This window comes from Labeo rohita, chromosome 8 (genome assembly GCF_022985175.1).
Source record: "Labeo rohita strain BAU-BD-2019 chromosome 8, IGBB_LRoh.1.0, whole genome shotgun sequence".
Lineage (NCBI taxonomy): Eukaryota > Metazoa > Chordata > Actinopteri > Cypriniformes > Cyprinidae > Labeo > Labeo rohita.
In genome coordinates this window covers 20,390,289-20,417,131 of record NC_066876.1, presented here as the reverse complement: position 1 = coordinate 20,417,131, position 26,843 = coordinate 20,390,289, and the positions used below count along the sequence as shown (strand labels likewise).

The 26,843-nt window shown below is 35.7% G+C and overlaps 1 protein-coding gene across 4 annotated transcripts in view; it reads left to right on the top strand.

Moving 5' to 3' along the window:
- cpne5a (copine Va) overlaps positions 1-25,554 on the top strand; it is a 91,071-nt gene extending 65,517 nt beyond the window's left edge. For all 4 annotated transcript variants that reach the window (XM_051117869.1, XM_051117868.1, XM_051117871.1 and 1 more), the window contains 8 exons: positions 1,097-1,158; positions 10,082-10,128; positions 10,259-10,440; positions 11,335-11,462; positions 14,104-14,206; positions 19,134-19,191; positions 20,465-20,538; positions 22,270-25,554. In XM_051117869.1, the coding sequence (XP_050973826.1) occupies positions 1,097-1,158; positions 10,082-10,128; positions 10,259-10,440; positions 11,335-11,462; positions 14,104-14,206; positions 19,134-19,191; positions 20,465-20,538; positions 22,270-22,458 (843 nt within the window). In that variant the 3' untranslated portion in view covers positions 22,459-25,554. The remainder of the gene's footprint in view (positions 1-1,096; positions 1,159-10,081; positions 10,129-10,258; positions 10,441-11,334; positions 11,463-14,103; positions 14,207-19,133; positions 19,192-20,464; positions 20,539-22,269) is intronic.
- The last annotated feature ends 1,289 nt before the right edge of the window (positions 25,555-26,843 follow it).

Here is a 26,843-nt window from a genome sequence, read left to right as displayed (position 1 = left end):
TTAGCTCTAATTTTTCAGTTTTATTTTTAGTAATTTCAGTAAATCATTTTATTTAGGTTGGTTGCCAGTGCAGCTTTTTTTTTTCTTTTTCAAGTTTTAAATTTTACATCCAATATTTATTTCATCTTGGTTTTATTTCAGAAATATTTGTCATTTTCAGTTTTAGTTAACAATAACAGCACATAGTTTTTCTTGCTTTAAGAAAATTGAACAAAATTTTGTGAGGGTTATGCCTAAAACAGGGGGAAAAAATAGGAAAACATAAACAATAAAAATGATTCAAGACATATTTTCTGAAAACAAGTTCTCGTTTTTCAGAAAAACATGCTATTCTCTCTTTTATTTTTATATTTTCATTTTCTAATTTTCATTTTAGTAATTATACGTTTTTGTCATTTGCATTAGTTTTTTATTTTTCTGTTTAGCTTTAATTTTTTATTTTATTTTTAGTAAATTTTGTAAATCATTCTATTTAAGTCCCATCTCAGTTTTATTGTCAGTTTTAGTTTTAGTTAACAATATCAACACTTTAACAAATTTGTCCTATTTTAAAGATTAGATTAGATTAGATTTTTTTTTTCTACTGAAACACTAGACAAAAACACTGAAAGAAAGAAGTTTTTTGCATTATATTCACTGAATTCTTTCATGGATTAATTTCATCCAGCTGTATTCCACAAGGACTCTGAACGTCTGGATATTATTCAGATAAATTACACGACAATCTGAGATCCAAGTCCCCAGACTGAATAGTGCTTTCTGTTTCATACTCTGATAAGGAGAGCAGTGAGGAAGTAATATTGGAGGTCCGGGTGGATAACAGTGATTGATGATCCACAAAAACTCTCCGCATTGACTGCCTTGAATTGGCTTTGAGATTGTAATCAAAACTCAAATGAATAGTCCGTCACCTGTCTTCCTCCCAACATGGAAAGATTCTGGTTGTCTAATGACAATACTAATGAAAAGACGGTGTGGCCCTGACAGCTGAGAGAAGACTCTTTGCATAATGCCATGATGGATTGTTTCATGGCAGATGTGGTTTGTGTTCATATGCTGTTGTAAACCATCTGTTCTTTGTTGCTCAATTACCCAGGTGACACTGCTTTCATTCTCAGTGGAGGCCGAACACACGTTCCTGGACTACATCAAAGCAGGGTACGGACGAAAATACACACAATCACCTTCATGTAAGCGTATGTACTGTAGTTAGACTTTTCTAAAATGCTTCTGAAATCGCACGTCAAAACATGTAATTTTTGTAAACATTCTCAGCGGATGTAAAGGTCAGAATCTTGCTGAAGCCATCAGGATGTTATCACAGTAATGGCGTCAAACAGCTCATCAAACAGCTTTGGAAAAGAGCTCCGGTAAACAAGACCCGAATAACCCCTTAAATGTTAAACTAGAACAACAAACACGGCTATTGTAGTAGTTACTGTAATCAGTATTCAGGGGTTGCCAGGTCCTCTTCAGTTTGCACTGATGAAAGGCTGGCCTTCTGCTTGGGTGCCAGTAGTGTGGAAAACATCTCAAAACTGTCGACCTCATTCTGTGGTCCATTGATATCTCTAGCATTAGGAAGGATGACCTGCTGCCCCTCTATGTCTGTTATCTCTGACATAAAGCCTGAGTTCTAAACCTGAAAAATGCTACACTGACAGGTAGTATCTTGAGTTAGGACGGCATCAGGGCAAGTCCGAATCCAAGGTTTGAATAAAATCCTGCCTATACCTCCAGCTGATATCATCTCATATCCTCATTGACATATTAGGCAGTACTTGGTTAAAGAAAGAAAACTGTGATTGCAGCCTGTCTGTTGTGCTGAGTAAGTAAAACCTGGCTGTCTTCTTCTGAATTGTTCATGGATAAGATTCAACAATCAACTTAAAATCAGACTCAACTTTATCAGCTGTAATGTGTGACTACAACAGCAGGTAATTAATCTGATAAGTGTGCTTAATGGTTTGAATGTTCTGCTCTCTCCACCCTTTTGTGATCCAATATTGATAAGTTCCTGCCATGGTTCCTGTCTCACACCTACAGATAGTGTGTCTCATCCTGCTGGAGACTGATATCACCCAATATCTCTCACTCTGTCAGTCAGGCTGTGCTGTTTAAGAGACTGAGTGAGGGAGCGATTGATTCTAGCTCTAGACTTGACTTTGGTGTTGTGGTCTGGGTGGTTAGTACAATTAGTACTGGTACTGTTTTACATGTTTTGTATTAACTCTTTCCCCACCAAACACGTCTGCTGAATGAGTCTAGAATCTACCGATCAAAAACAGTTTTTTTTTTTTTTTTTCTCAGCTTTTTGCTTAAAATGTTACTTTTTGTTTGTTTGTTTGTTTGTTTTAAATTACCTACATTCAGGTGTTGATAAAAAAAGAATGCTTGAAGCTAGAATAAAAAAAAAATGTTGAAATGTAGAAACTCTTTATTTATTTTGCTGTGTTCCATTTTGGAAATTCATACAACAAAATATTCTGGAGGCCATGATATTTTAGTGAGAATGATCAAAAATGCTGGTGGGGAAAGAGTTCATATCTTGTGCTGTGGTACATTATTCTTCAAAACACAATTGTTGAGCTACCTGTTGGCAAACATTACCAAGTAGTTGTTTTTCCCCTTGTTTTAAACATAAATCTAACAAAACCAAAACTGCATTTATTTCATTAAAAAATACAGTAAAAACTGTAATATTGTGAAATATTATTGCAGTTAAAACAAATTGGTTTTTGTTTTAATACATTTTATAATGTAATTTTTTCCTGTGATGTCAAAGTTGAATTTTCAGTATCATTACTCCAGTCTTCAATGTCACATGATCTTTCAGAAGTCATTCTAAAATGCTGATTTGCTGTTCAAGAAACATGTTTTTCATGCTTAATGTTTTTGTAAAAACTGTGATATATTTTTGGGGATTTTTAAAATGGAATTTTAAAATAACAGCAGTAGAAATTGTTTGTAACATTGTAAATGTCTTTACTATCACTTGTGATCAAGTTAATGCATCCCTGCTAAATAATAGTATCCATTTCCTGCATTTGTAATTAACTGGTTCTTTTTGTGGTTCTTTTAATGAGAGGCTTAATGACAGCCAGTTTGAAGGTTTTTGGCACATATATTCTAATGACAATCACAAATTAATAATATTCAGAAGAGGATCTATGACATCTGGGAGCACCTTAGATGGTATAGAGTGTATGCATCTGACATCACCATCAGCTGGAGTGGCTGTGGCTCTGCCCACTGAGTGGCAGCATTGGTTTCAATGTGAATGCTGCGACAGAACACACAAAACACCTCTAAAACCAGAATGAGCCTTGCGATTGACTGTACAAATAGATTTGACAAGAAACCTGAGGTATATTTTTACAGACTGCTGAAAGCTACTGAAAAGAGAAGCAAATTAATCGCTGCAGTTCAAAGAAACAAATGGTCTCCAGGCAACGAAACACGAATTTGCAGTTATCATTTAATGTTAATATGTTGAATTGTGCAGTAAAATCATATCCTATATATTGTTCATCAACTAAATATTTACCATCTTAAATTCTGCATATCTGGATGTTTTTATATAAACACTGACAAAAACTATATACGTTTTTCAGCTGGACGATATGACGATATATATATAACATTGATATAAGTGATCACCGGTGGTTAGACCAACCTATTTTGTATTTACAAAATGATTTTACAGGCAAATTTGTTTTATTTATTTTAGCCGACGTCAAAGTTAGACACATAAAAGTGTTAGAAAACACGATTCTTGGGTGCATCCGTATCCATTGACCACTGTATATTTGTGAAGTTGTTAGGAACATTATATCAAGTTCAGCAACCTTTAGTTTAAACTGGTTATCGCTTGTTTTACTCGCGTTTTCGCATCTTCCCTAATAAATCCATTCACGCTGTAGGCTCTTTTGCCAATCAGTCCGGTTGAGGGGACGTGTCCCGGCGGCAAAGTGACATCAATGCATACCCAGGGTTGAGTCCTATGGTATAGGGTCTAACATACATATTGTAGATGATTTAACAGGTTTTTACAGTTCTTCCTCTTCTATAGCACAGAATGAGTGAAATTGTTCCTCAGGGAATCTATAGCGAATGTGATACTGATGTGATACTGTAGCTGATGGCTGGTTATAATTTAATCTCTAATAGTATCGATCTTGGAAGTAGTTCATAAAGTTATTACTGCTGTGCTGTTGGGAAATGTGAACGCCTGTTGAGGCTTATTTTAGCCACTGTACTAAATAAATACCTAGGATTGTGTTTGTTTTCTTCTAAAAGAGACAAAAAAGTAATCGGATCTAGCAGTTTTTAAGGCTTTTCTTTAGGCGGAAGTACTTTCCCTCCATGCAATATGAAATACCTCTAGTTTTGTTTTATTCTAGCTGCGCTCGTTTTTTCCAGGCTGCTCTCTTTAGGGTGCAAGTGTGCTCATTATGCCACAGTGTCGGACTGTTTTCTTTAATCTTCTTTAAGCATAAAGGAGCAACCGTAAAAGTGTTAGAAAAGTAAGAGTCCATAGTTTCTGTTAGATCATAAAGTTTTTCTGAGCTGTTGGACATGCTGAGGAATTGAGAAGTCAAGAAAGATTACTAAGAAAGCAACAGTCTTTTGTGGTAGAAGTGATGGTTCTACCATATTTGTAACAAGGAGTTTAGCTATAGCTTTAGCTATATGCAGAATTTAAATTCCATGCGTGACAGCATTATATTTAAAGTATGATTTTGACAATGAGAAGGATCCCAATGTTGATCCCAATGCATATTTTTCAGTATCAACATGGGTATTAAAATAACGAACAATTAAGACTTACTCAGCCAGCACTTAGATAGAAAATCTGCAAATTTTAGAAAAAGTCTTTGGGAAAAAAAAACTTAGAAAAAAGGTACAAAAGTTGTCCTTTCAAGATGTACGATTTTAGGGTAAATAAAATACAAAGGTGTCCCTTTTTCAAAGGTACCGCTCCAGTGACAGCTTTTGTACCTGAGGGTGTAGGGTTTAAAATAAATGTGACAAAAGCTTAAAAATAAAAGCAGAGAGGCGGAGTAATAAAGAAAGCGAGAGTGTAAACAGTCTATGATGTGTGACTACCCAAAGACGTGGCTGACCTTTCACACTAGAGTAATCTATATTGCTCTGACATCACCCTGTGTGCCACGTTCAGTTCACATCGAGTCAGATCACTCTGTCCACACTCAAACTGCTTTCTGTCAGGTTTTCACCTTTGTTATTTTTCTCCATCAGACTCTGACCTTTAATATTGACGCTGAAAGCAGACCTTTGTATGGATTTCCCATTGCTACACTTTTCATTCACTTTCCTCTTCATAAAGAGGACTATATATAACCCTCTTCGTTTTTAAATCATCATATTCTGGTCCAGAGAGAGATGGATTCTCTTTTTACTGCTGCGGATGAGTGAAAGAACCACGTCTTAAGAGGGAACTGTTAATTATAGTGCAGGTCATAAAGGTAGCTCTCAGAGTTAATGTAAAATTCAAAAGCTTTTCTGAGGACCCTATTAAATGTTTAATCACGTTTTTTAAAAGAAACGGACATCAGGAAGAATTTCTGTCTAGAGTAGACTAGTTATTCTCATTTACATTAAGCTCAACATTTATTGGTTGAAAAATATTTCTTCAACAGAAAGAAAAGACTACTTGGACTGAATTTTTAAATAAAATAGATTTAAATTTAGACTATTTAGTCTTGAAAAAATTTGGTAATGAATATTTGAGTTTAAAATGAAATGTGCAGTTTTTGAGTTAAACTGAGCACATTTTGTGATATTGCTCCTCTGAAACCCTTCATTGATCTCCATTATTTTTTTTATCTATTTCATTGCTGTCTAGGTGGAATCATTAAGATTAGATTTGTGATTCATTTCCAATGGGAGATACAGTAGAAAGAAACACAAGCACTTTTTCATGGAAATGTAATGCTTTTGTCCTTTTTTTCTTCAACTAATCTTAGTGAAGCACTTTTTTTTTATAGGTGATCAAATCTTTAGTGGTCTCTTGAACTCATCAGATTGCACTTCATCCTGGGCTAGAGTGAGACATTGTGTAAAATGTCATTGAAGAACTCATAAGGGGAATCTAGCTTTAGAAAGGCACTTCAGAAAGACACAAGACATTCATAACCATACAGCGAGGAAATACAAAACTACCGCATTGCAGAGATGTGTGTGTTCCTGGATCAAGTTGCGCATTAGTACATTTACGAGAAATATTTATATATATAAAAAGTTGTCATTGGATCGTAAGTGTTAATTTGTCATGAATGTAAACTACATTTCTCTGCGCTGTTGCTAATGTGACAGTCACAGTCCCATCATTCAGTTCCAGCTGTTTTTTTTCTACTCTAGTAGATGACATTCAGAATTTCACCATTAAGATAAATGTTCTTCATATAAAAGCTCCGGTCCAAAAGCTCTCGGAGGTTTCTCGTCTCCACCAAAGGAGCTGTTGAGGTTCCCGGTATAATGCAGATTAATGCACCAGCCCTGACTTTGTGCCTGGAGACATCAGTGATAAACCTTGAGATGGACAGAAAAAAAAGAATGAAGATAAAGGAGCATAAACACAGCTTGTTAATCGCCATTGTGCTGCTTCCCCACCTTCCTGTTTATATTGTGCTGAGTTAAATAATAATAATAAAGAAAGGATGCAGTTTTTTGGGCCTTACCCAAGGTCTTTGCATAAACACAATACCCTTGTGTTGCCTATAAATATGATTTGGCCTGAATCAGTCATTAACCGATGTGTGTGGTCATGTTTGCGGATGTATAGTGAATGTTTAAAAATACATAATTATTCTCTGCTGACCCATCACTGATGAATCAGCTCTTAGGAAAACATCTCGCTGCAGGGGTTGCGTATGAATGACAGCCGAAGCCGCATGCTGATTAGAGCTTTTTTTAAAGATGTTTTTTCCCCCATTTCTTTTTTTGCATCATGGGATGATTTCTTTGTCTGTGTGGAAATGTTTCATAAATATTCACTGGCTTCATACATTCTCATCCAGAGCTCATTTTTCATTCGCACAGAGAGCACAACAGAGTTCATGCTGAAAAGGGAATGCCATTGAGAGTCATATTAGACATCATTATATTTTTTCAGTGCTTACGAGGTTATCTGGACAAGTGTTCTGTACTTCCATCAGCACAGAAAAACGTGTTTGTTTCTGAATAATCGGTTCCATTGTTCAGGTGTTCAGATTAGCCATTTGTTTTCTGTGGGTTCAGTGCTTTCAGTTAATTTAAAGGGAAATAAAAATGGATTGTATGCTTTATCTGTATGAGATATGATAGTGGTTAACTGTCAGGAAGGTTTAGGGGAAATAGAACTGGGACTTTTTTAAATGTCAAACAGCACTACCATATTGCTTTAAAGAGATAGTTTACCAAAAAAAAAAAAAAAAAAATCTGTCTTAATTGCTCACCCTCACGTCGTTCCGAACCTGTAAGACCTTTGTTCATCTTAAGAACACAAATTAATTGATTTATTTAGATTTTTGATAAAATCAGAGAGCTTTCTGACCCTGCATAGACAGCAACACGACTGAAAGGTTCTGAAGACCAAAAAGGAAGCAGGGCTTCATACTGCAACCATTTTTTTCTGCTGGTGCGGCTAAACTTTGTGAGAGGTGCTGCCATTTCTGTTGCACATGGGAAATATCAGATGGCAAATGAAAGCATAACAAAAGTGCACTACTCGTTTGAGCTGCACAGTGCATACTGTTTATCAGTTAGGACCACAACACAAACAAACTTGTCCAAGCTTTGAACAAGCTCGGGAACCAAAGTTGACTTTGCGACACTGTGCTCCACTGAGATCTAGTGAGATGCATTTGAATTCGCTGCAGAATGAATGAGGTTGCTGCAAGATCTACTCAGAAGCACTCAAATTCTGCTCCGAATTCTCTGTTATAAAGAGATAAGCGCTGACATATGTCAGAAAACCAGAAGTAGTAATGCTAACTGTAACCATGGCATTGTGGCAGAAATAGTCAAATGTTATTACATTATTCATTTCAGGGACAATGTTTTGAGAGAGAAATCGAGCTTTTAAAGACTTTCAAGCATTTCACACTGCTTTTATCCAGCAATTTAAAGCTCTAAAATGGTCCAGTTTGAATGCTATTTTTAATGAGATGACCAAAATATATTTTGTGGTAAACAAACACTGTATGTAAAATTAAAAAATATGTCAAATCACCATTATTACCAGTAGAAGGCAGCAGAGGAGCACTTATTGACTTATTAGTCATTCATTTCTACTTTTTACTTTATATTTTGAAATTCACTATTGTAAATCACTGTTGTAAAACATCAAATCATCAATAAATCAGATTTTGTCAGAGTTTTACACTTTTTTGTGTACAAAGTAACAAAAGTCACAAAGTGCCTTGAAAAACACAAACTTTTCTTCAATTTGCGACTAAATCACACATAATCACTCAAGTTGTTGGTCAGTTCCATATAATACTATCAAAGAATAATGGTACATTTAATAAGAGTAGAGAATATGTACATTTTCTGTCTAAAAATTAGATTTTGCATGTTGCTAAGTAAATTTTGAATATGCTTTCCAACTCAAGCTTACTGCTTTACTGTCAGATCTGTATAAACATGAAATAAACACGAAATTAACTTATAATATAACTGCACTTACTAATACAAAGCAATAGTCATTTTATAATTAAATTATCAATATTTTTAATACTCCCACACATCACCTCCCAGCGCTACCAAATCTGATCCTGGCACCACCATCTGTAGAACTTACTGGCTCTCAAATGTTACTCTGGAGACTTGCGTAGTAAGGACATCATTAAAATAGTCCATGTGACATTAGTGGTTCAACCGTAATGTTATGAAGCTACAAGAATACTTTTTGTGCACAAAGAAAACAAAAATATCAAGTTATAACACTGGTTCCTTCGTTAGCAGCACCACATGCATGCATCATTGTACTGACACGGAAGAGAATAAATTGTTGAATACAGTCATTATTTTTGTTTTCTTTGCACACAACAAGTATTTTTGTAGCTTCATAACATTACGATTGAACCACTGATGTCACATGGCCTTGAATGTGTAAGTTGCATTGCTGTCTATGCAGGGTCAGAAAGCTCTCAGATTTCATAAAAAAATATCCTAATTTGTGTTCTGAAGATGAACGAAGGTCTTAGAAAGACATGAGGATGAGTAATTAATGACAGAATTTTCATTTTTGGGTGATCTGTCCTTTTAACGAAATTGAACTTGAACCTGGAATAAACTTCTTTTTTTAAATTAAATTACAAATTGAAGTAAAAAAAAAAAATGCCATTTTTACTAGTAGGTTTTGGACCCCACTGTATACAACACACTGATATACATTATAACATTTCTTTTTTGGATTGCTTGAAAGAAATAGAAATTCAAAGGGCTGTTATTTAAAAGACAAATCCCTGCACAGTGCTCTGATGCCCATTGAACTCTAGCTATCAGAATCAGTGGGTAATCACTGGCTCCATACTGTGTCTAGTGAAGGTCCTGACGTCCAGCCAGTCTCTCTGCACGATAAGTATCAGTAATCCACGACTAAGCTGGAGTTCCCACTGATTTCAGTATAGAAACAGAGTTGCGAGCAAATCTGTGATGTTTGGCGGTTTTGTATGTGGAAGTCTTCCTCGACCGCTGTTCTGAGACCAGTTCCGCTGTTGCCCTAATTAAAAAAAAATGAGGAAAAAGGAGTGGGTTTACACAGATGTTGGATCTGCCCACCAGGCAGAGTTGATTGTGAGGAACGTCTGGCTGCTGAGCGGGAGGTTGGCTGTCTGCCTGTCAGGTGAGAGAGACGACACAATGCAGGGCTGGAGGATGGTAATTACACCAACCTCTCGAGCAGCGGGAGTGGAAACATTGGAGTGTTTTGAAGCTGGAATTGTGATCTCTGCCACAGTTTGGGGTGAATCAGGATGCATCACCTTTGTTGAGCCTCACCGTCAGCTTCTCACATCTGTAATGTGTGAAAAATTTGGCTTCAATTGAAATGATTCTCTCTTTCTCTCTCTAGCACTCAGATCCATTTCACAGTGGCCATTGATTTCACTGCATCCAATGGTAAGATTTTTTTTTTTTTTTCAGTGTTCATTGTGTTTTCTGTTTTGGATTTGTTCTCCATGCTGTTGAGCAACAGGTCTGAATCAGTTTTTGCCTTAATTCATAATTTGTCTCTCTTCTTAAACTCTAGGGAACCCTTCTCAGTCTACCTCCCTGCATTACATGAACCCCTATCAGATGAACGCGTACGCCATGGCGTTGAAGGCCGTGGGCGAGATCATTCAGGACTATGACAGCGATAAGATGTTTCCTGCATTGGGCTTTGGAGCCAAACTTCCTCCTGATGGCCGGGTTTCCCATGAATTTCCCCTGGTACCTGTTCCTAGATATGATAGATTATGTGGATTTCACAGCTAGCTGGAGTCATTTCTATTCGAATCCTAAATGCGTGCCGTGTTTTTCAGACTTTTCTGAATAACTTTGCTTTATCCTCTTTGTGAAATGTAATGTGTGAGGGTATGTATAGTTGTTTTGAAGTATTTGTTTAGTTGTTTGCGCATATGTTGATGATATTGTAATTAGTAATGCTCGGTTACATCTATGTGTAATGTGTAAATAAGGCTCTCCTGACACTCCTGCTCATTAACGTTACCCAAGCATTCATGATGAGTGTGAGCCAAAACCTCGTTTCGTCGAGCACTTTGAGTCTCTTAATTAGTTTCCGCTCGCTCTTTCTCTTTTTTCCTCTTTCAGCTACTCCTCCTTTAACCTCTTTTTCCTTGCACTGGAACTTAAGATCATGACTATTCATTTTCATTCTTGCTGCTTCGCTCTTCAAATATCACTGTCCTTAGAGCATGAATAATTATCTAATGATAAATCCTAAAAAACTGAACAGCTTCTGAGATCCCTAAGGGTGACACACTTGAGAAAGTTTTGACGGTACGTTTGACGAATATGAATGTGCAAAATGGCTTTTTAGTATGCAGAAAGAACCACTTTTTGGTTTCATTACACTTTTTTGTCCTTCATGTCTTTAAAATGCACCATCACCTTTGAAATCAATTGATTTGCAGTTGAATTCACTGATGTGGTGCAAATTCTAGTGCGTAGACACCCTAATGAACATCAAATACTCTGTACTCTAGAGTTTTATATTCAACAGATATTTTGAGAAATGTAAAGTGTTATGATACATCTAATCTGCTGATATGGACTTGAAAGTAGAGGCATAGTGTTGATTGATCTCTTCTGTTGTCTTTGAAGAATGGTAATGTAGATAACCCATACTGCAATGGGATGGAGGGCATCCTAGAGGCTTACCATGAGAGTCTGAAGACTGTCCAGCTCTACGGACCCACCAATTTTGCTCCTGTCATTAACCATGTAGCAAGGTAAGTAAAATGAAACAACGCTTGCTTGAAGCAGCATGTTGGCACAGTTGTAAACTTATCCTGTGTAAACCAGTGAAAAGACACAGTGCTGAGACAGATTTCTGGACTCAGATGAATAGAATATGGCTGTATTAAAGTCTTTGTTTAAGGAAGCAAAACTATTTGTTATGACAGACTTTACAGTTTTGAAAAAAACAAAAGATTACATTTTCAGCTCAGGGCACATTGGGTAAAACTTCATAGCTAGAGTTGACATCTTAAATATTAGAAAAATAGAAAATTAGAAAAATTAGAAAAAATGCTTTTTGGAGATGTAAAGGTGAGATCACATTTATGTTCTATTGTTTGGTGAATTTTTGAGGACAAATCTAGTTAGTGCAATAGAAATCTGTGCAATCTGGAATTTGGCTTTAGGGCTAAACATTTTCCAATGCAGATTTCCCGATGTGTTAAAGTTGGTCAGAGTTGTGTCACTAATGTCACAATTGTGAGACAAAGTCACAATTATGTGCAACAAAGTGACAATTGTGAGCTATAAAGTCACAATCATGTGAAACAACGTGACAGCTGTGAGCTATAAAGTTGCAATTGTGTGAAACAAAGTTGAAATTGTGAGAAATAGTCATAACTGTAAAAAAAATAATCACAACTGTGAGAAAGTTACAATTGAGATATTGCAATTATGACAGTCACAACTGTGAGCTATAAAGTCACAATTATGTAAAACTGTTGAAACGGAAGAAACTTAGACACTTAGATGAAAAATGTTGATTAAAAGTCACAACTGAGATATTGCAGTTATGACAAAGTCAAAATTGTAAGATATAGTCACAATTATGTGCAACAAAGTGAAAGTTGTGAGCTATAAAGTCACATTTATGTAAAACTGTTGAAACTGTAAGAAACAGTCATAACTGTAAAAAAAAAAAAAAAATCACGACTGTGAGAAAGTCACAATTGAGATATTGCAATTATGAGTCACAATTGTGAGATATAAAGACACAATTATGTGCAAGAAAGTGACAACTGTGAGCTATAAAGTTGCAATTATGTGAGACAGTTGACATTGTGAGAAATAGTCATAACTGTAAAAAATAATCACGACTGTGAGAAGTCACAACTGAGATATTGCAATCATGACAAAGTCACAATTGTGAGATACAAAGTCACAATTATGTAAAACAAAGTTAAAATTGTGAGAAATAGTCATAACTGTAGAAAAAAATATCACGACTGCAAGAAAGTTACAGTTGTGAGATACAGTCACAATTATGTGCAACAAAGTGAAGTTGTGAGCTATAAAGTAAAAAAAAAAAATTGAAATTGTGAGAAGTAGTCCAAAAAAGATAATCATGACTGTGAGAAAGTCAACCTGTAGCTGTGGTTGCCAGAATTTTACCGTAAAAAAATATGGTAGTAACATTGTAGGTTTTACGGTTTCAACTTAAATTTACAGTTAAATACTGTAATTTCATTAACTGATAGTAGAAGTACTGAAATCTGTTTTGTACCTTTGTAATACACTGATAACCACTGAATGCAGGTGATGATGAGAAAGTCACATGATGAACCAAAGCCCATCACAAGCAGCTTTTAAATAACAACATATATAGAAGGTGCACAGTGTCATTCACACAAACACTAAACACCATCATGTTTACACACATGAAACTGAAATAATCTCCAATGTTATTAAAAAAAAACAAACAAAAAAAAAACATCAAAATTGAAATGTAACAGGGAATTCTGGGAATGTCAATTCACGGTTATTCACTGTAAATTATACATTCTTTTTTTTACTTCCAAAAACTATATATTACCGTAAAATTACATGTAATGTCCAATACAGTTTTTCACCGTATACAGTAGGGGAACTTACCATTAACCATTTAACAGGTTTTTTTTTTCTTTTACCGTTACAGTCTTTTACCGTTAAATTTGCTGTCATGTTTTACAGTGCACAACTGAGATATTGCAATCATGACAAGTCACAATTGTGAGATATAAAGACACAATTATGTGCAAGAAAGTGACAATTGTGAGCTATAAAGTGGCAATTATGTGAAACAAAGTTGTAGTTGTGCAGAATAAAATAACAATTACAAGAAGACTCAATTACAAGGAAAAGCCGCACTTGACTTTTTTCTGTTTAATATTCTGAGGCTTCTGTATGCATGAATACTGTAGCTAATGTGATACTGATTATACATATTGTCAAAATTAACATGTAGATGATTTAACAAGCATAAAATATTAATTTCTTGTTGCTGTGACCGTGTGTGGACCTCCAAGGGGTCAGATCTCCTGTCATAGCTTCTGTAAAGTGTTTTGCATCACAAAGAGCATTATGGGATTTTTTGATGAAGGCGGAAGAGCTGTGTCAATAGCACAGGGACATCCCAGAGCAAATATATATATGCATGAGATTCAGCACTGAATACTAAGTGTTCATTGAGGGTGCTCATTCTTTCATTATTCATCCACGATGTTAAAACAAACAATCAACGATACCAGCATGAAGAGATTTTCATATTTGGGTTATGGTTCATTTGGGTGATTTGGATCATGACGGTTTCTGCTAATATGTTTGTTAATGTGAAAATGCGATTGTGTGTGTGTGTATGTGTGTCTGCTCACACAGGTATGCTGCAGCAGTTCAAGATGGCTCACAGTATTTTGTGCTTCTCATCATCACAGACGGTGTGATATCAGATATGGCTCAGACTAAAGAAGCCATCGTCAATGTGAGTTATCCTTGACCTTTCTCTTTCTCTCTCTCTCTCTCTCTCTCGCCTACTGTCTTCAAAAACTGTTTACATCATCAAGTTCTGGTGCAACATTGCATCACAAGTGCTCCCCAGGCAAAGCCTAAGAAGAGTTAAGGTGCTTTTTGGGTCTTCTGGAGGTCCTCTCCGCACCTAATGGGATTCATCTGTCACCGTTGCTATGGTTACCCAGCAGACTGGATTTAAAGGGAATTTGCGACTGTTTAGTCACATTATTAAAACAGCCACACCTTCCTTTTAAGATCTTGCCTGCTGCTCTGTCTCTTCTTCACTTCTCTACCCATGATGCTTTGGATCTCGGTCTTCGGTCACACGGTAAAAATCTCTGCACTGACTGATATGGGTTCATGCACTTTGAATGACTGAACACTTGCGTTATGCATTTATATGACTTGAGTGATTTTTATTGAAATCCTATGGAAATTCCACTCTTGTGCTCTTTTCTGTTGGTCTTTTTAAAATGATTAGATAAAAATGAGCACTTTGAAGTGTTTCTCATATGCACTCTCTCACTCAGACTGATGATTGTCTGCACTCAATGCTGCTTATATATATTCTAGCTGAAGTAGCTGAAGCAAAATGTAGGTTAATTCCATGGACTGAATGGTCTTTAGTTTTTGTCATCACTAAATTTACTATTTACTACTACTAAACTATTTCAGTTATTTTTTCATGTTTAGTAATAAAAAAAAATCTAAGTTTCTTTAAATAAATAAATAAACATACAAACAAACTTGAGAAGCAAAGATACATTTTTCTTACCCTGTTAGCCTGCTTTGCTTTTTTTTCTTTTGTCTTGTTTTGCTTTGCTTTGTTGTAATTTGCTCTGTAAAAACCATTTCAGTTACTTTTTCTTGTTTTCTAATAAAAATATCTAAATATTAGTGAAAAAAACAAAACGAAAAAACAAACAAACGTGAGAAGCAAAGATAAATTTTTCTCTCCCATTAGCGTTTTTGTTTGTTCGCGTTGCTTTGCTTTTTGTTTTGTTTTGCTTGGCTTTGCTTTTTGTTTCGTTTTGCTTGGCTTTGCTTTTTGTTTTTTATTTTGCTTTGCTTTTTTTGCTTTGCTTTTTGTTTTGTTTTTTGCTTTGCTTTTAGTTTTTTTGTTTTGTTTTGCTTTTTTGTGTTTTGTCTTGTTTTGCTTTTTCTTTTGTCTTGTTTTGCTTTGTTTTGTTTTGTTTTGCTTTGCTTTTTTGTAATTTGCTCTGTAAAAACCATTTCAGTTATTTTTTCTTGTTTTCTAATACAAATATCTAAATATTAGTGAAAACAAAAAAACAAACAAACTTGGGAAGCAAAGATACATTTTTCTCCCCCATTAGCTTTTGTTTTTTGTTTTGCTTTTTTTTTTGTTTCGTCTTGTTTTGCTTTGCTTTTTGTTTTTCTTTGCTTTGCTTTGTTTTGCTTTGCTTTGCTTTTTGTTTTGTTTTGTTTTGCTTTTTTGTGTTTTGTCTTGTTTTGCTTTTTTTGTTTTGTCTTGTTTTGCTTTGCTTTTTGTTTCGTTTTGCTTTGCTTTGTTTTGATTTTTGTTTTGTTTTTTGCTTTGCTTTGCTTTGTTTTTTTGTAATTTGCTCTGTAAAAACCATTTCAGTTATTTTTTTCTTGTTTTCTAATAAAAATATCTAAATATTAGTGAAACAAACAAACAAACAAAAAAAAAAAATTTTGAGAAGCAAAGATACATTTTCTCCCCCATTAGCGTTTTTGTTTTGTTTGGCGTTGCTTTGCTTTTTGTTTTTGTTTCATTTTGCTTGGCTTTGCTTTTTGTTTTTTATTTTGCTTTGCTTTGCTCTTTTGTATTTTGTCTTGTTTTGCTTTGCTTTGCTTTTTGTTTTGTTTTTGTTATCCTGCTGTATCTATATTCTTAGAGTAGCTGAAGTTAATTGTTAGTTAATTTCCATGGACTAAATGGTCACTTTGGCTTCAGATAATTCAGATCATAAACAAAATATACAAAATATACAGCTACACTGTAAAAAAATGTTATTAATCAGTATTTCTGTCTTGTTTCCAGTAAATACAATGATTTGTATTGATTGATACAATGATAAATAAACATTTTTAGAAGCTGTAAATAAAACAAGGATTATTAGAGCATGTTTTACAAAAAAAAATGATGTTTGCAGTGTATGTGTAAAAAATTGTATGTAATATTTAAGAAATCTATTAAATTACTCTGAAGAAGTTTCATCCTCACTGATAGCAGCAGATGTGTGCATGTTGAAGCAGTCACTGAGAATCTAAGAATACACTAAAGCCAAGCAAGAGGGTATGTGGCTCAGCGGACAAGAGAACACTGTAATTCACAGCGTTTATTATAGGCTAGCTGCAAATGTGTCACATCACATAATTCACAGTAATCTGCACTTATTTCATGGCTGAGATAAGTATTTGTTAAAAAAAGTCATGAAAACAGGGAAAAACAAGAGGGAGAGGGAAAAGTAAACACAAGTGAGCGAGAGAGATTGTGAGAGAAGCACTTGAAGGAAAGAGCTACAGGAAATAGAGCAGTGAATACATGAAGTGTGTGTGAAATGTGTTTGTTTAGACTCATCTTCCAGAAGAAACCCAGCTCGGTTTCTTTCAACACGCGACCGCCTCTGTCCCCCGTGAGCATTTCCGGCAATGCCTACCTACTTCCAACCCCATAAATATGTTTTTATAATCCTTGCCCATTGGCACCAAGCACTCAATGTCCTGTCTGCACAATGCATACAGACAGGGAAGACTGGTAGACAAAAAACAGCCTGGGACCAATACCAGATAGAATAATTATTGCCTGTTTACGTGTAAGGGTATGAAGTTGCATGCATTTATACTGAAAATGTATAAGAGATATAGGAAAATACAGTTTGTGTTCACCCGATGTTATGAACTCATCTAAAAACTAAATGCAGAAACCGAGTGAGCTGCAGAGAAAAATGACAGGCTTTATATTAAGGATTTCATACTTACTCAGCTTTCCCTTCTGTAAGTTGGCTGTGCTACTTAATGCGTCTGAGATGTGTTTTTCTCAGCTCATAACTTTCTTCTTAAGATTTTATCCTTATCTCTAAATGTCAAGCAAGCAAGTATTTCCTCTTTGCAAAAAGGCTTGTCTTGACAGCAAGTGCATATCTGTTAGACTTCACTTAAGAAGCGCAGGAGCACGCGTACAAACATTCACACATATACAAATGAATATTTTATTCATTGAACAAATGTATTTTAAAAATTTCTCACTGAAAGCTAGTTCAAGCAGAATCAGCTTTTTATTTATTTATTTATTTATTTTTCTTTTTTTAGAAATAAAGAAACATGCAGGAAAAAACAGATTTAATTTATTCAATTTGATTTCCACTATATTTATGTCTGAAATTCTGAAAGAAGCAGTCAGCTGATTCTGCTTTAGTATTGTTGACAATTTATAGAGTCTATCTTTTGGTTTCCCACATAAAGCTTAAGGGTTATTGAAGGAATCGATCTCTAAATCGTAGTAATTAATGATCTAAATCACTCATTTGGTTTGATTAGCTCTCCAAGCCCCATAGTTTAGGGTTTGTTTGTGCTCTCTGTGTGTATGTGCGTGTGAGTGTGTTTGGCTCTTTTTCATCTTGTGTGGTGTGTTTTCGTGTGGCCCCCCGGTGAAATTCCAATTCTAACTCCATTACAGCCCACAAACTTATCAGTGTGACTGAGGGTGTGTGTCCAGCCAGCTTTATTCGACAAATTATTCATTCCTCTCAACAGGCTTTCACAGGCCCTCTGGGGGAGTACTTTCAAAATTCAAACCCTCAGGAGTCTTTAATATTTCTCTCATTATATATTGGATATATTAAAGGTATATTTCATTATAAACTCTTCAGATTACATTTCATAGAGATCATGTTTTCCCCTTGTATGTATGTCTTGTATTTTAGTCTTTTTCTGCTGGGATCATGTGTAATGCGTTACATGCGATTACTTTTCATTTCGAACCACCGGGAAGTCGCTTTGGGGAGAAAGTGAGTTTTGTTGCTCTGAATATCCTGTGGTTTTCTGGTTGTCACTGGTAAGCAGCCTCTGAGCTAGCTCAGTACAGACTCACTATTTGCTTCTCTGATAAAGGGGATTTGACCTGTCAGTCAGACATCATATCAGGAACAGGGACAGTTAGCACAGGAGAGAAAATGTTGATCCAGGAGGGTCTGAATAATGCATAGCTTTCACCTCACTGTATGGGAAAAAAATCACACTGTGTCAAAATATTCTTTTCAAACCATCACAGTCATAGTTCCAGCATTCTTTCAAACCTGACTGGCTTAACTTGTTCCAAAATAAACAACTCATTCTCTTTTGTTATCACTATCACAGATGTCTATTAAACGTATTAAATGTTTCAACTTTATTGTCAACAAAGGGTTAGTCCACCAAAAAATGAAAATTCAGTCTTTAATTACTTATTCTTATGTCGTTCCGAACCTGTAAGACCTTTGTTCATCTTTGGAACACAAAATTAAGATATTTTTGATGAAATCTGAGAACTTTCTGACATTAAATATTCCATGTGACCGTAATTTTATGAAGCACTGGTGTCACATCAACTATTTTAACAATGTCTTTACTACGTTTCTGGGCCTTGAATGTGTCAGTTGCGTAGCTGTCTGTGCAGGGTCAGAAAGCTCTCAGATTTAATCAAAAATACATTAATTTGTGTTCTGAAGATGAACGAATTTCTTACGTTTTTTTTTTTTTTTTTTTTTTTTTTACTGTACTGTTCGGTGTTTCTTAAACTGCAGATGGGTCAGTCCAACATTGCAGTAAATCTGAATAATATTATCAAACAGTAATTTTAGGATCCTATCAAAGTATATAAACTGCTTATCATGAGGTAGAATTTGTCTTCTCTGTTTTCTTTTTCCCAGGCGGCAAAACTACCTATGTCCATCATTATTGTTGGAGTTGGCCAGGCTGAGTTTGATGGTAAGACCTGAAACTATTTTTATTTAGTTTCATATTTATATCTGCTTCTATATCCTCAATTTTCTTTTCTCTTAATTTACTTTTATTATATTTGAAGAGTTCAGATGCAAAACCCTCTAAAAGCCATCTTGGTCAAAAATGAGATAATGATACTGAGTGAATGCTCTCAATGCATAGGTACTTAGGTAGAAACCTATACGTAGGAGCCTGATAAAAATGCTTATTTTAAAGAAAAAGTCAGGTGGACTTAGAGGCTTTTGCATCTGAACTCTTCATTTCATGTACTGCAGGCATAAAAAGAAGATGTACTGCATAATCCCTTATTGCTTATTTGTATTGTACTCAGCATCTTCCTAATTGTTTCTTAAAGCTGCAGTCCGTAACTTTTGGTGCTCTAGCAGTTAATAAACAGAACTGTCTGCGTCTTGCAGAAGAACATTGTAGCCGGAGCTACTTCTCACTGTTTATGTCTGTGATGAATCACGCAGGCAAGGTTGCCAGGTTTTCACAACCAGTCCAATTGCTACTCAAAACTAACCCAAAACTAGCCCAACTGCTTTTCGAGGGGGGCTCCCCGATAAAAAATCTGGGGGATAAAATACACGTTTTTCGGCAGGGTTACTCTAAAGTTCGCATTCCAGGTGCTAAATATCACAATATTGGGGGCGCTTCATAAAAAACAACCTGCGGCAACAATGTTAAAGTAGCCTAATTCTGCAGGAAAACCACAGACTTGGCAACACTGCACGCAGGTGCTGGATTACTCTGCAGTGGTTCCTACTACAACCAGTCTAAAATAGTCTGAATATAAAAACTTATTATAGGTGTACCATAGTGATTCAGGATAAGCCAAAAACACGGTTTGGAAAATGGATTCATGATATACTTGCTTAGATATTTTGAACATTCTGAACACAAAAAAGTTACAGGCTGCAGCTTTAGCTGTCAACTCAGCTAATAACAGTATTCTCGCATGGAGAGTCAAGTGCATTAATGCAACTTCACAGTGTGCACTCCTGTAAAGTAGAGTTTCTGGATGAAAAGTCACCTAATTGGGAAGGTTTAGGGTTTTGAACTGATAAGCAGATGTCAACACGCAGATCTCACAGCTGTTTAATATAATTAGCATGTCCTGCCATCTGCTACTAGTATTTGTGTTTGGCCCTTCATAATGTTCCAGCAAAGAGGTAAATGTCGGTGTCATGCTAGGGTGAAGGGCTCCAGATTGTGTTATTGGCTGCAGGGCAGATAACATGATAATCTCACTTTTTAGCCATGGTGGAACTGGACGGCGACGATGTAAGAATATCTTCCAGAGGAAAGCTGGCGGAGAGGGATATTGTACAGGTATATCTCTATATGTTTGTATGTTATATATGTATGAAATTTATGTTTATATATTTACACAGGTGGCGACAAGTGGTCAGTAAATCATGAAGAAAACAATGACTGAGTCACTAAATCATTCAAAGGGTTAGTTCACCCAAAAATTAAAATTCTGTAATTAATTACTCACTCTCATGACTTTCAAAACCTGTAAGACCTTTGTACATCTTCAGAACACAAATTAAGATATTTTTGATGAAATCCGAGAGCTCTCTGACCCTGCAGAGACAGCAATGGAACTGTCATGTTCAAAAACTAGAAAGGTAGTAAGGACATCTTTAAAATAGTCCACAAAAAAAAAGAAAAACAATGACTTTATTTAACATTTTTTTTTAACACTTTTTTTGCGCACACAAAAAATTTTCTCGTTGCTAAAATTACGCTTGAAGCACTGATATCACATGGACTATTTTAACGATGTCCTTACTACCTTTCTGAGCCTTGAATGTGTCAGTTGCGTTGCTTTATATCCAGGGTCAGAAGGATCTTAGGCTTCATTAAAAATATTTTAATTTGTGTTCCAACGATGAACAAAGATCTTACAGGTTTGGAACGACACAAGGGTGAGTAATTAATGACAGAATTTTCATTTCTGGGCAGAGGTTGCATTAGACTTTAACAGGGTCGTAAAAATTCTGTCACAATCATTTTAATTTTCATATTTTTATTATAATAACACATTTAATTGCTTTTATTTTTGTTTACATTTTCTTTTTTAATTATGAACCTACAGGACAATATAGGCTTATACATTTATTTTGAAGAGAACAGATGAACAGATGAGATTGTGTAACTTTTTTTCATATTAAACATTTGTAATATATTCTCATTTTTATGAACCAATATCGATTCGTAAATCCCAATCGATCTTTTGGTCTATGCTGTTTTCAGTTGATGAATGAACAGTACATAGTGCGCCTCCCATACAGTACATCAATAGGCTTTTGATATGAAACAAAGTTTCAGATTTCAGTGTCAGACTCTTTAATGTGCCGTGATAAATCGTTGTAGCTTCTGGGTACTCGTCTGTGTGTAGTAATCAAATGCATAGCAAAAGATTTGTGACAGTTTCATTTTTGTTCTGGATCCAGTGCTCTGTTGCGAGACCGGAGCACCCTCTGGACAGGGGTGGGAATTACAGTTAGAAGTTACAATAGAGCACTCAGTGTAATTTGTCAAAGTAAAAGATGGCCTTCAGATTTTTCCATCACTGATTAAAAAAAAAATTCCATCAATGACGGACAATTTTTTTTAGTTAATGCAAAAATTGTGAGCTATCCCTCTGACATGTTCAAAAACACGAATTCAGTCCGGAACGCCATATACGCATATAAATAATATGCACACATCTCAGCAAAATATTTATGTAGCCTAAGCAGTGTCAAAGTAATATAACTGTTTGGAGAAGTTTCCTAAGGAATAACTTTGGGTGACCTACATTTACAGGCATCTCAGATTCAGAAAACACTGCAACATCACACACGAAAAAAATAACTCAAGCTAGCAAACGACAACAAGGCTTGTGCAGCCTGTAAATAATGAAAGAATCCAGATAATTTTTTTGTGAAACTACCAGGTTACATTGTTTACATGGTTATTTCAGTAACCTAGACTTTAAAAAACATGAAAGTGATTCAGAAAATAAATAAACACCTGTAACTAACTACTGTTTAATCTCATCTGCGCCTGCAGTTCGTACCATTCAGAGACTACATGGACAGGACGGGAAACCATGTCCTGAGCATGGCACGGCTTGCCAAGGATGTCCTGGCTGAGATCCCGGAACAGTTAATCTTATATATGAAGTCGAGGGGCATCAAGCCCAACCAGACACCACCAGACTACAGCCCACCTGGGCTCAGCCCAACCCCCACTGTATGAGTTTACCCAGCCTGCTGAAAGAAAACAGGCGATGTTATGTCACCTCCAATTTGGATCTCGTTCAAAGCCAATACAACTGGTTCAATGTGAGGCGTCTAGAAGAGCGGATGGTTTCAATTGCCGGTTTTGGGATCTCATAGACTGGAGAAATTGAAAACTGTATCTGTGTTCTGGAGTTTGAACTAAAAATGACGGTTCTTATTGGTGTGTGAGTTTGTTCACCCCTCATAAATTAGCTAACACTATGAACAGTTATAGTTTGGATCAATCTCATTCAGATTCATACGTTCGACTGTGCTGAATATATGGAGAAGATCTGCTCAAGCAATGCAATTTTCTGCTTATTAAACATCTCTAACATCTCAACATCTATAAAAAAAGCTATAGCTGTGTGCTATATTAGAAACATATTCCTTGTATCCACCAGAGGAGGTAAATGAGAAAGTGTGGTTTAAAAAAAAGTAAAATTATAAGTGGTTGTTTGAAATATTATACCCTGTATAGGTAATTGTTTGGTGAAATGTTTGATTTGTTTTTAGAATTTGTAGATAGTTTGTGTTATGGTGGTTTTATTTTTCCACAGGGGTTTGGGTAAAGTCTTTTTAGTACAAAGTACTATTTCCCATTGCAGTTTCCCATTTTTAGAGCTATGATAAACAAGATTTTTTATTCTAAAGCATGAGATCCAGGTAAAAACAATTGTACATTGCATTAATACATTGTATTAAATGTATTTACATACTTTAGATAAAATCGGTTAAGAAAAATCCAGTATAAAAGTCTAAGAGAAGCACAAATATTTTCTTAAAGCTGTAAAATTTGTAAATGTTAAGGTCACAGATTCAGATTCATCACACTGTACATGAATGAAATTCCAGGCACAATCAGCTCTCAAGAACACCAAATTTACTTTCCACCACCGTTTAATTTGCCCCTCAAATTCCTTAATTCTCTGAAGCCTGTATATCTTGAGATTGTACAGCAGCTTCTCAGACGCACGGGAGCTATCAGGGGAAACATGAGAGATTCCTCGCCGCTCGCTGCTAAAGATGATTGGAGATTTCTCCAATTTCAGCACTGTCTGACTCACCTGCATCTGCCCGTGTCCAGCCACGCTGAACCTTTGCTCTCTCATTGCCGGGAGTCTCCCTAGAGTCTAAAACACTTTTCTACTTTTCACATGACAGGAATTATTACTGGTTTCAAAAGATGAAAGACACATCGCATAAAGCTGAAATTGCATTACTCGCAGTGCAAACATAATGCCGTTTTGTTTAAAAGTTCAATAGCATTGTAACACAATTAATTTAATAAACTTGCCTTACATACAGTAAGTTTACATTAATAGCTGATAGTAAGCATACATTAGAAACAGTAGTTTATATGCAGTATTATTACTAGGGAAGTGCACGTTGATTTATTTTCAGTTATACAACCTTAAAGACATTTCATTAAATCTCAGAAAATGTTAGCTATAAGATTAGCACTAGAAACACTAAAGTGTATAAAACCTCTTTTGTCTGAGGTCCATTTTGAAACTTAATAATAATCGCTATCACAGACAAATCTGTATCTAATAGTATATACTGACTGACTTGCTTTTTTGGACAGCAGGGCCGTTTATACTTGTTCTTACCCACAGTTTTGATACATTTTCTCTTTGTCCAGTAATTTTGTTGTACCAGTGTTTTGGTTTTAAAACATTTATCTGTTAATACAATGTAGATTATAAACTCTAAAGATGAACTGCAGTTTGTTTTCAAATCTGGTTCTGAAACTACAAATTTGTGAGCACTGATGTTTACAAAATGTAATTTTCCTCCTTTTTTAACCCACTTTTACAACAAGACCGGCATTGTTCTTTTGCAAAGATTAAATTTGAAAAATATGCTCCCGGATAACAATACAGCGTGTTTAAACGCACCTTTCTTTTACCGTGAGTTATTAGCGCACCTGGAGTTACAGAGAATGAAGTGATCCATCAATCAATTTAGGAGGTGAAAATTAAGTCTGACAAAGGGAGCATTGGGTGAAAGGGTTTGTTTGAGAGTGTTAACAGGTGTATTGATTTTAAAAAGCTTATTTACTCTTCACTGGATATTGTTAATGGGTATTTAATAACTAGTAGATAATAGTCCTTTTACTGTTGGGAAGAACCTTCCCAGAAAGCACACATACGTCTGCAAGATGTCTGTTAAAGATCACTTGATCTGGAAAGTATCTTCTGTGTACAAACATCTGACATCTGTTTTACATACATTGTAAATCATAAAGATCTTAAAAGACATGTAATAGATGTCCTATTATCGTATTGCAGATGAGCAAACAATCTAAAAAATACATCTTCCAGATGTCAAATAGACATCTCTGTGATGTACGTGTGCTATCAGGGTTATTTTTTATTTGGTGTGTTTTTTTTTTATTTTTTATTTTCAAGGGGCTTTCTATTGTATTCTGTTCTCAGATGTAAACCTGGAATTTCTACTTGCATAGATGTAACCTTTTTTAAATCCTGTTTGATATTTATGAACGCATTGCTGCTAGGTGGCTTGTAAATCCGAAGAACAAATTACAGGCATCCTGAAACACACGTATATCACTATCCAGAGAATGTTAATGGGTTATTTTTATGGCATGGTGTAAATTTAGCAAATACTATTTCTTTTTTTATCCCACCCTAATAAAGCCAGTAAGGCATACAGTAGTTCACAAAACCATTACAAAGAGGTAATAGTAAGAAAAAGTGTATATTATGTGTTAAAGATGTGGCCCTTGCCCAGTGCCGACGTTCCCTCTGTGAGATATGCATGATTGTGCCAAAATGGCCGACGGGTTCAGTGACGAACTGGCCTGTTGCTCTGCGCTAAGCCTCTGCCGCTCGTCTCATAACCGAAATACAGAGCATGACGCATCCCATCCTTGCTGGATTCCTTTTCCTTCTCTCTTTTTCTCTTCTTCTTTACCTCTCTCAGTCGATATGCATGGTGAGCTATTTCCAAACCGAACATAGAACATTGCTGTTGTCATTCCCGTGGTGTGTGAAATTTGTAATGGATTGCCTTAAACATGACGATGAATAAAACAATGACAACGTTTTTGGAGAAGATCAGAGAGAGATTTTTTTTGTATGCATGAGTTTCTTCGTCATGAATAATCCATCAGTTACAAACTGTTGCAGTCTATTACAAACCGAAGCAGCCTTTAATGGGAGAGCAGAGAGATTTTCTCATTAATTCATGTTAGATGCCACCGCTGGGCCCTCCAGAGACAGGTGTGCATTTACATAAGTCTATTCGCTTTAGTTCCTTTGGGTTTGTCACATTCATTCTGAGCGATTAGTCACTAGTCTCTCTGGTCCCAGTGTTTAGATGATGTACATGGGTGAGTTTCCTCTCCTCAAAGGGTAAAAATACCATTAAATGTCATTAGCTAGGTTTTTGTGCGCTGACACTGCAGAAGTTCCAATCTATTCTGTGTTCATTATGTTTACTTGCTAGTCGCCGAATGCTAAACGATTGCTATTTAGTGTGTGGTCAGTTCTGTTTAGGGTAAAATAGACTGACTGCAAAGGGCCATCATGATGCAAATAGAAAAGTAAACTTTAAGTCGAGAGATGGGTCGAATTTTAACTAAGTGACAAGTATTGTTCAGACTTGTCCTTTAATCAAAGTCTTTTTGTCATTGCCGAACAGCAGCCATGGGCAGCTCGCTGTCCAATCAGTTGGCTCCCTGGGGCTGGCTGGTGTGTTTCCTTCCTCAAGAGCACCTGCAGCATTTAATGATTCACTTCTGATACATCAGCTGCATCACCTGAATTGAGAGAAGAAAGGATGGTGAGGGAGATATATTGCTGATACCGAGTTTATTTGTTTTCTCTCTCTCTAGCAAAAATGCATTTGCTAAATTGCCGTCCTGCTTCTTGAGGCCTTCAGCTGCTCTATAATGAGTGGAACCCTTTGAAATCAGAAGCTATTTTTCAACGTTGCCAGGGGAGATGGAAACTCACAATTCTGACAGATTGAGTGATGGTCCCTTCAAAGACCACTGTATTGGTGCTAATGCCAAATTAATTCCATAGATTGCTGTGAAGAAACAGCAAAAGCAATGGCTTTCATTGGCAAATGTTTCACAAAAGAGAAGAAAAATCATTTGCACAATGTTCTATGGAAGAAAAAATCCAAAGCATATCCTGAACAGTCTGACATTTTACATTCTAAAAAAAAATGTTGGGTTAAAAACAACCCAATTTGGATTATTTGGCAACCCAGTGCTGGGTAAATATTGGGCAGAACACATGCTGGGTTATTTTAACTCAGCTGGTTGGGATAAATATTTTTACCAAACATGCTTGGTTATTTTATTTAAGTCAACTATTGTTTAAAAAT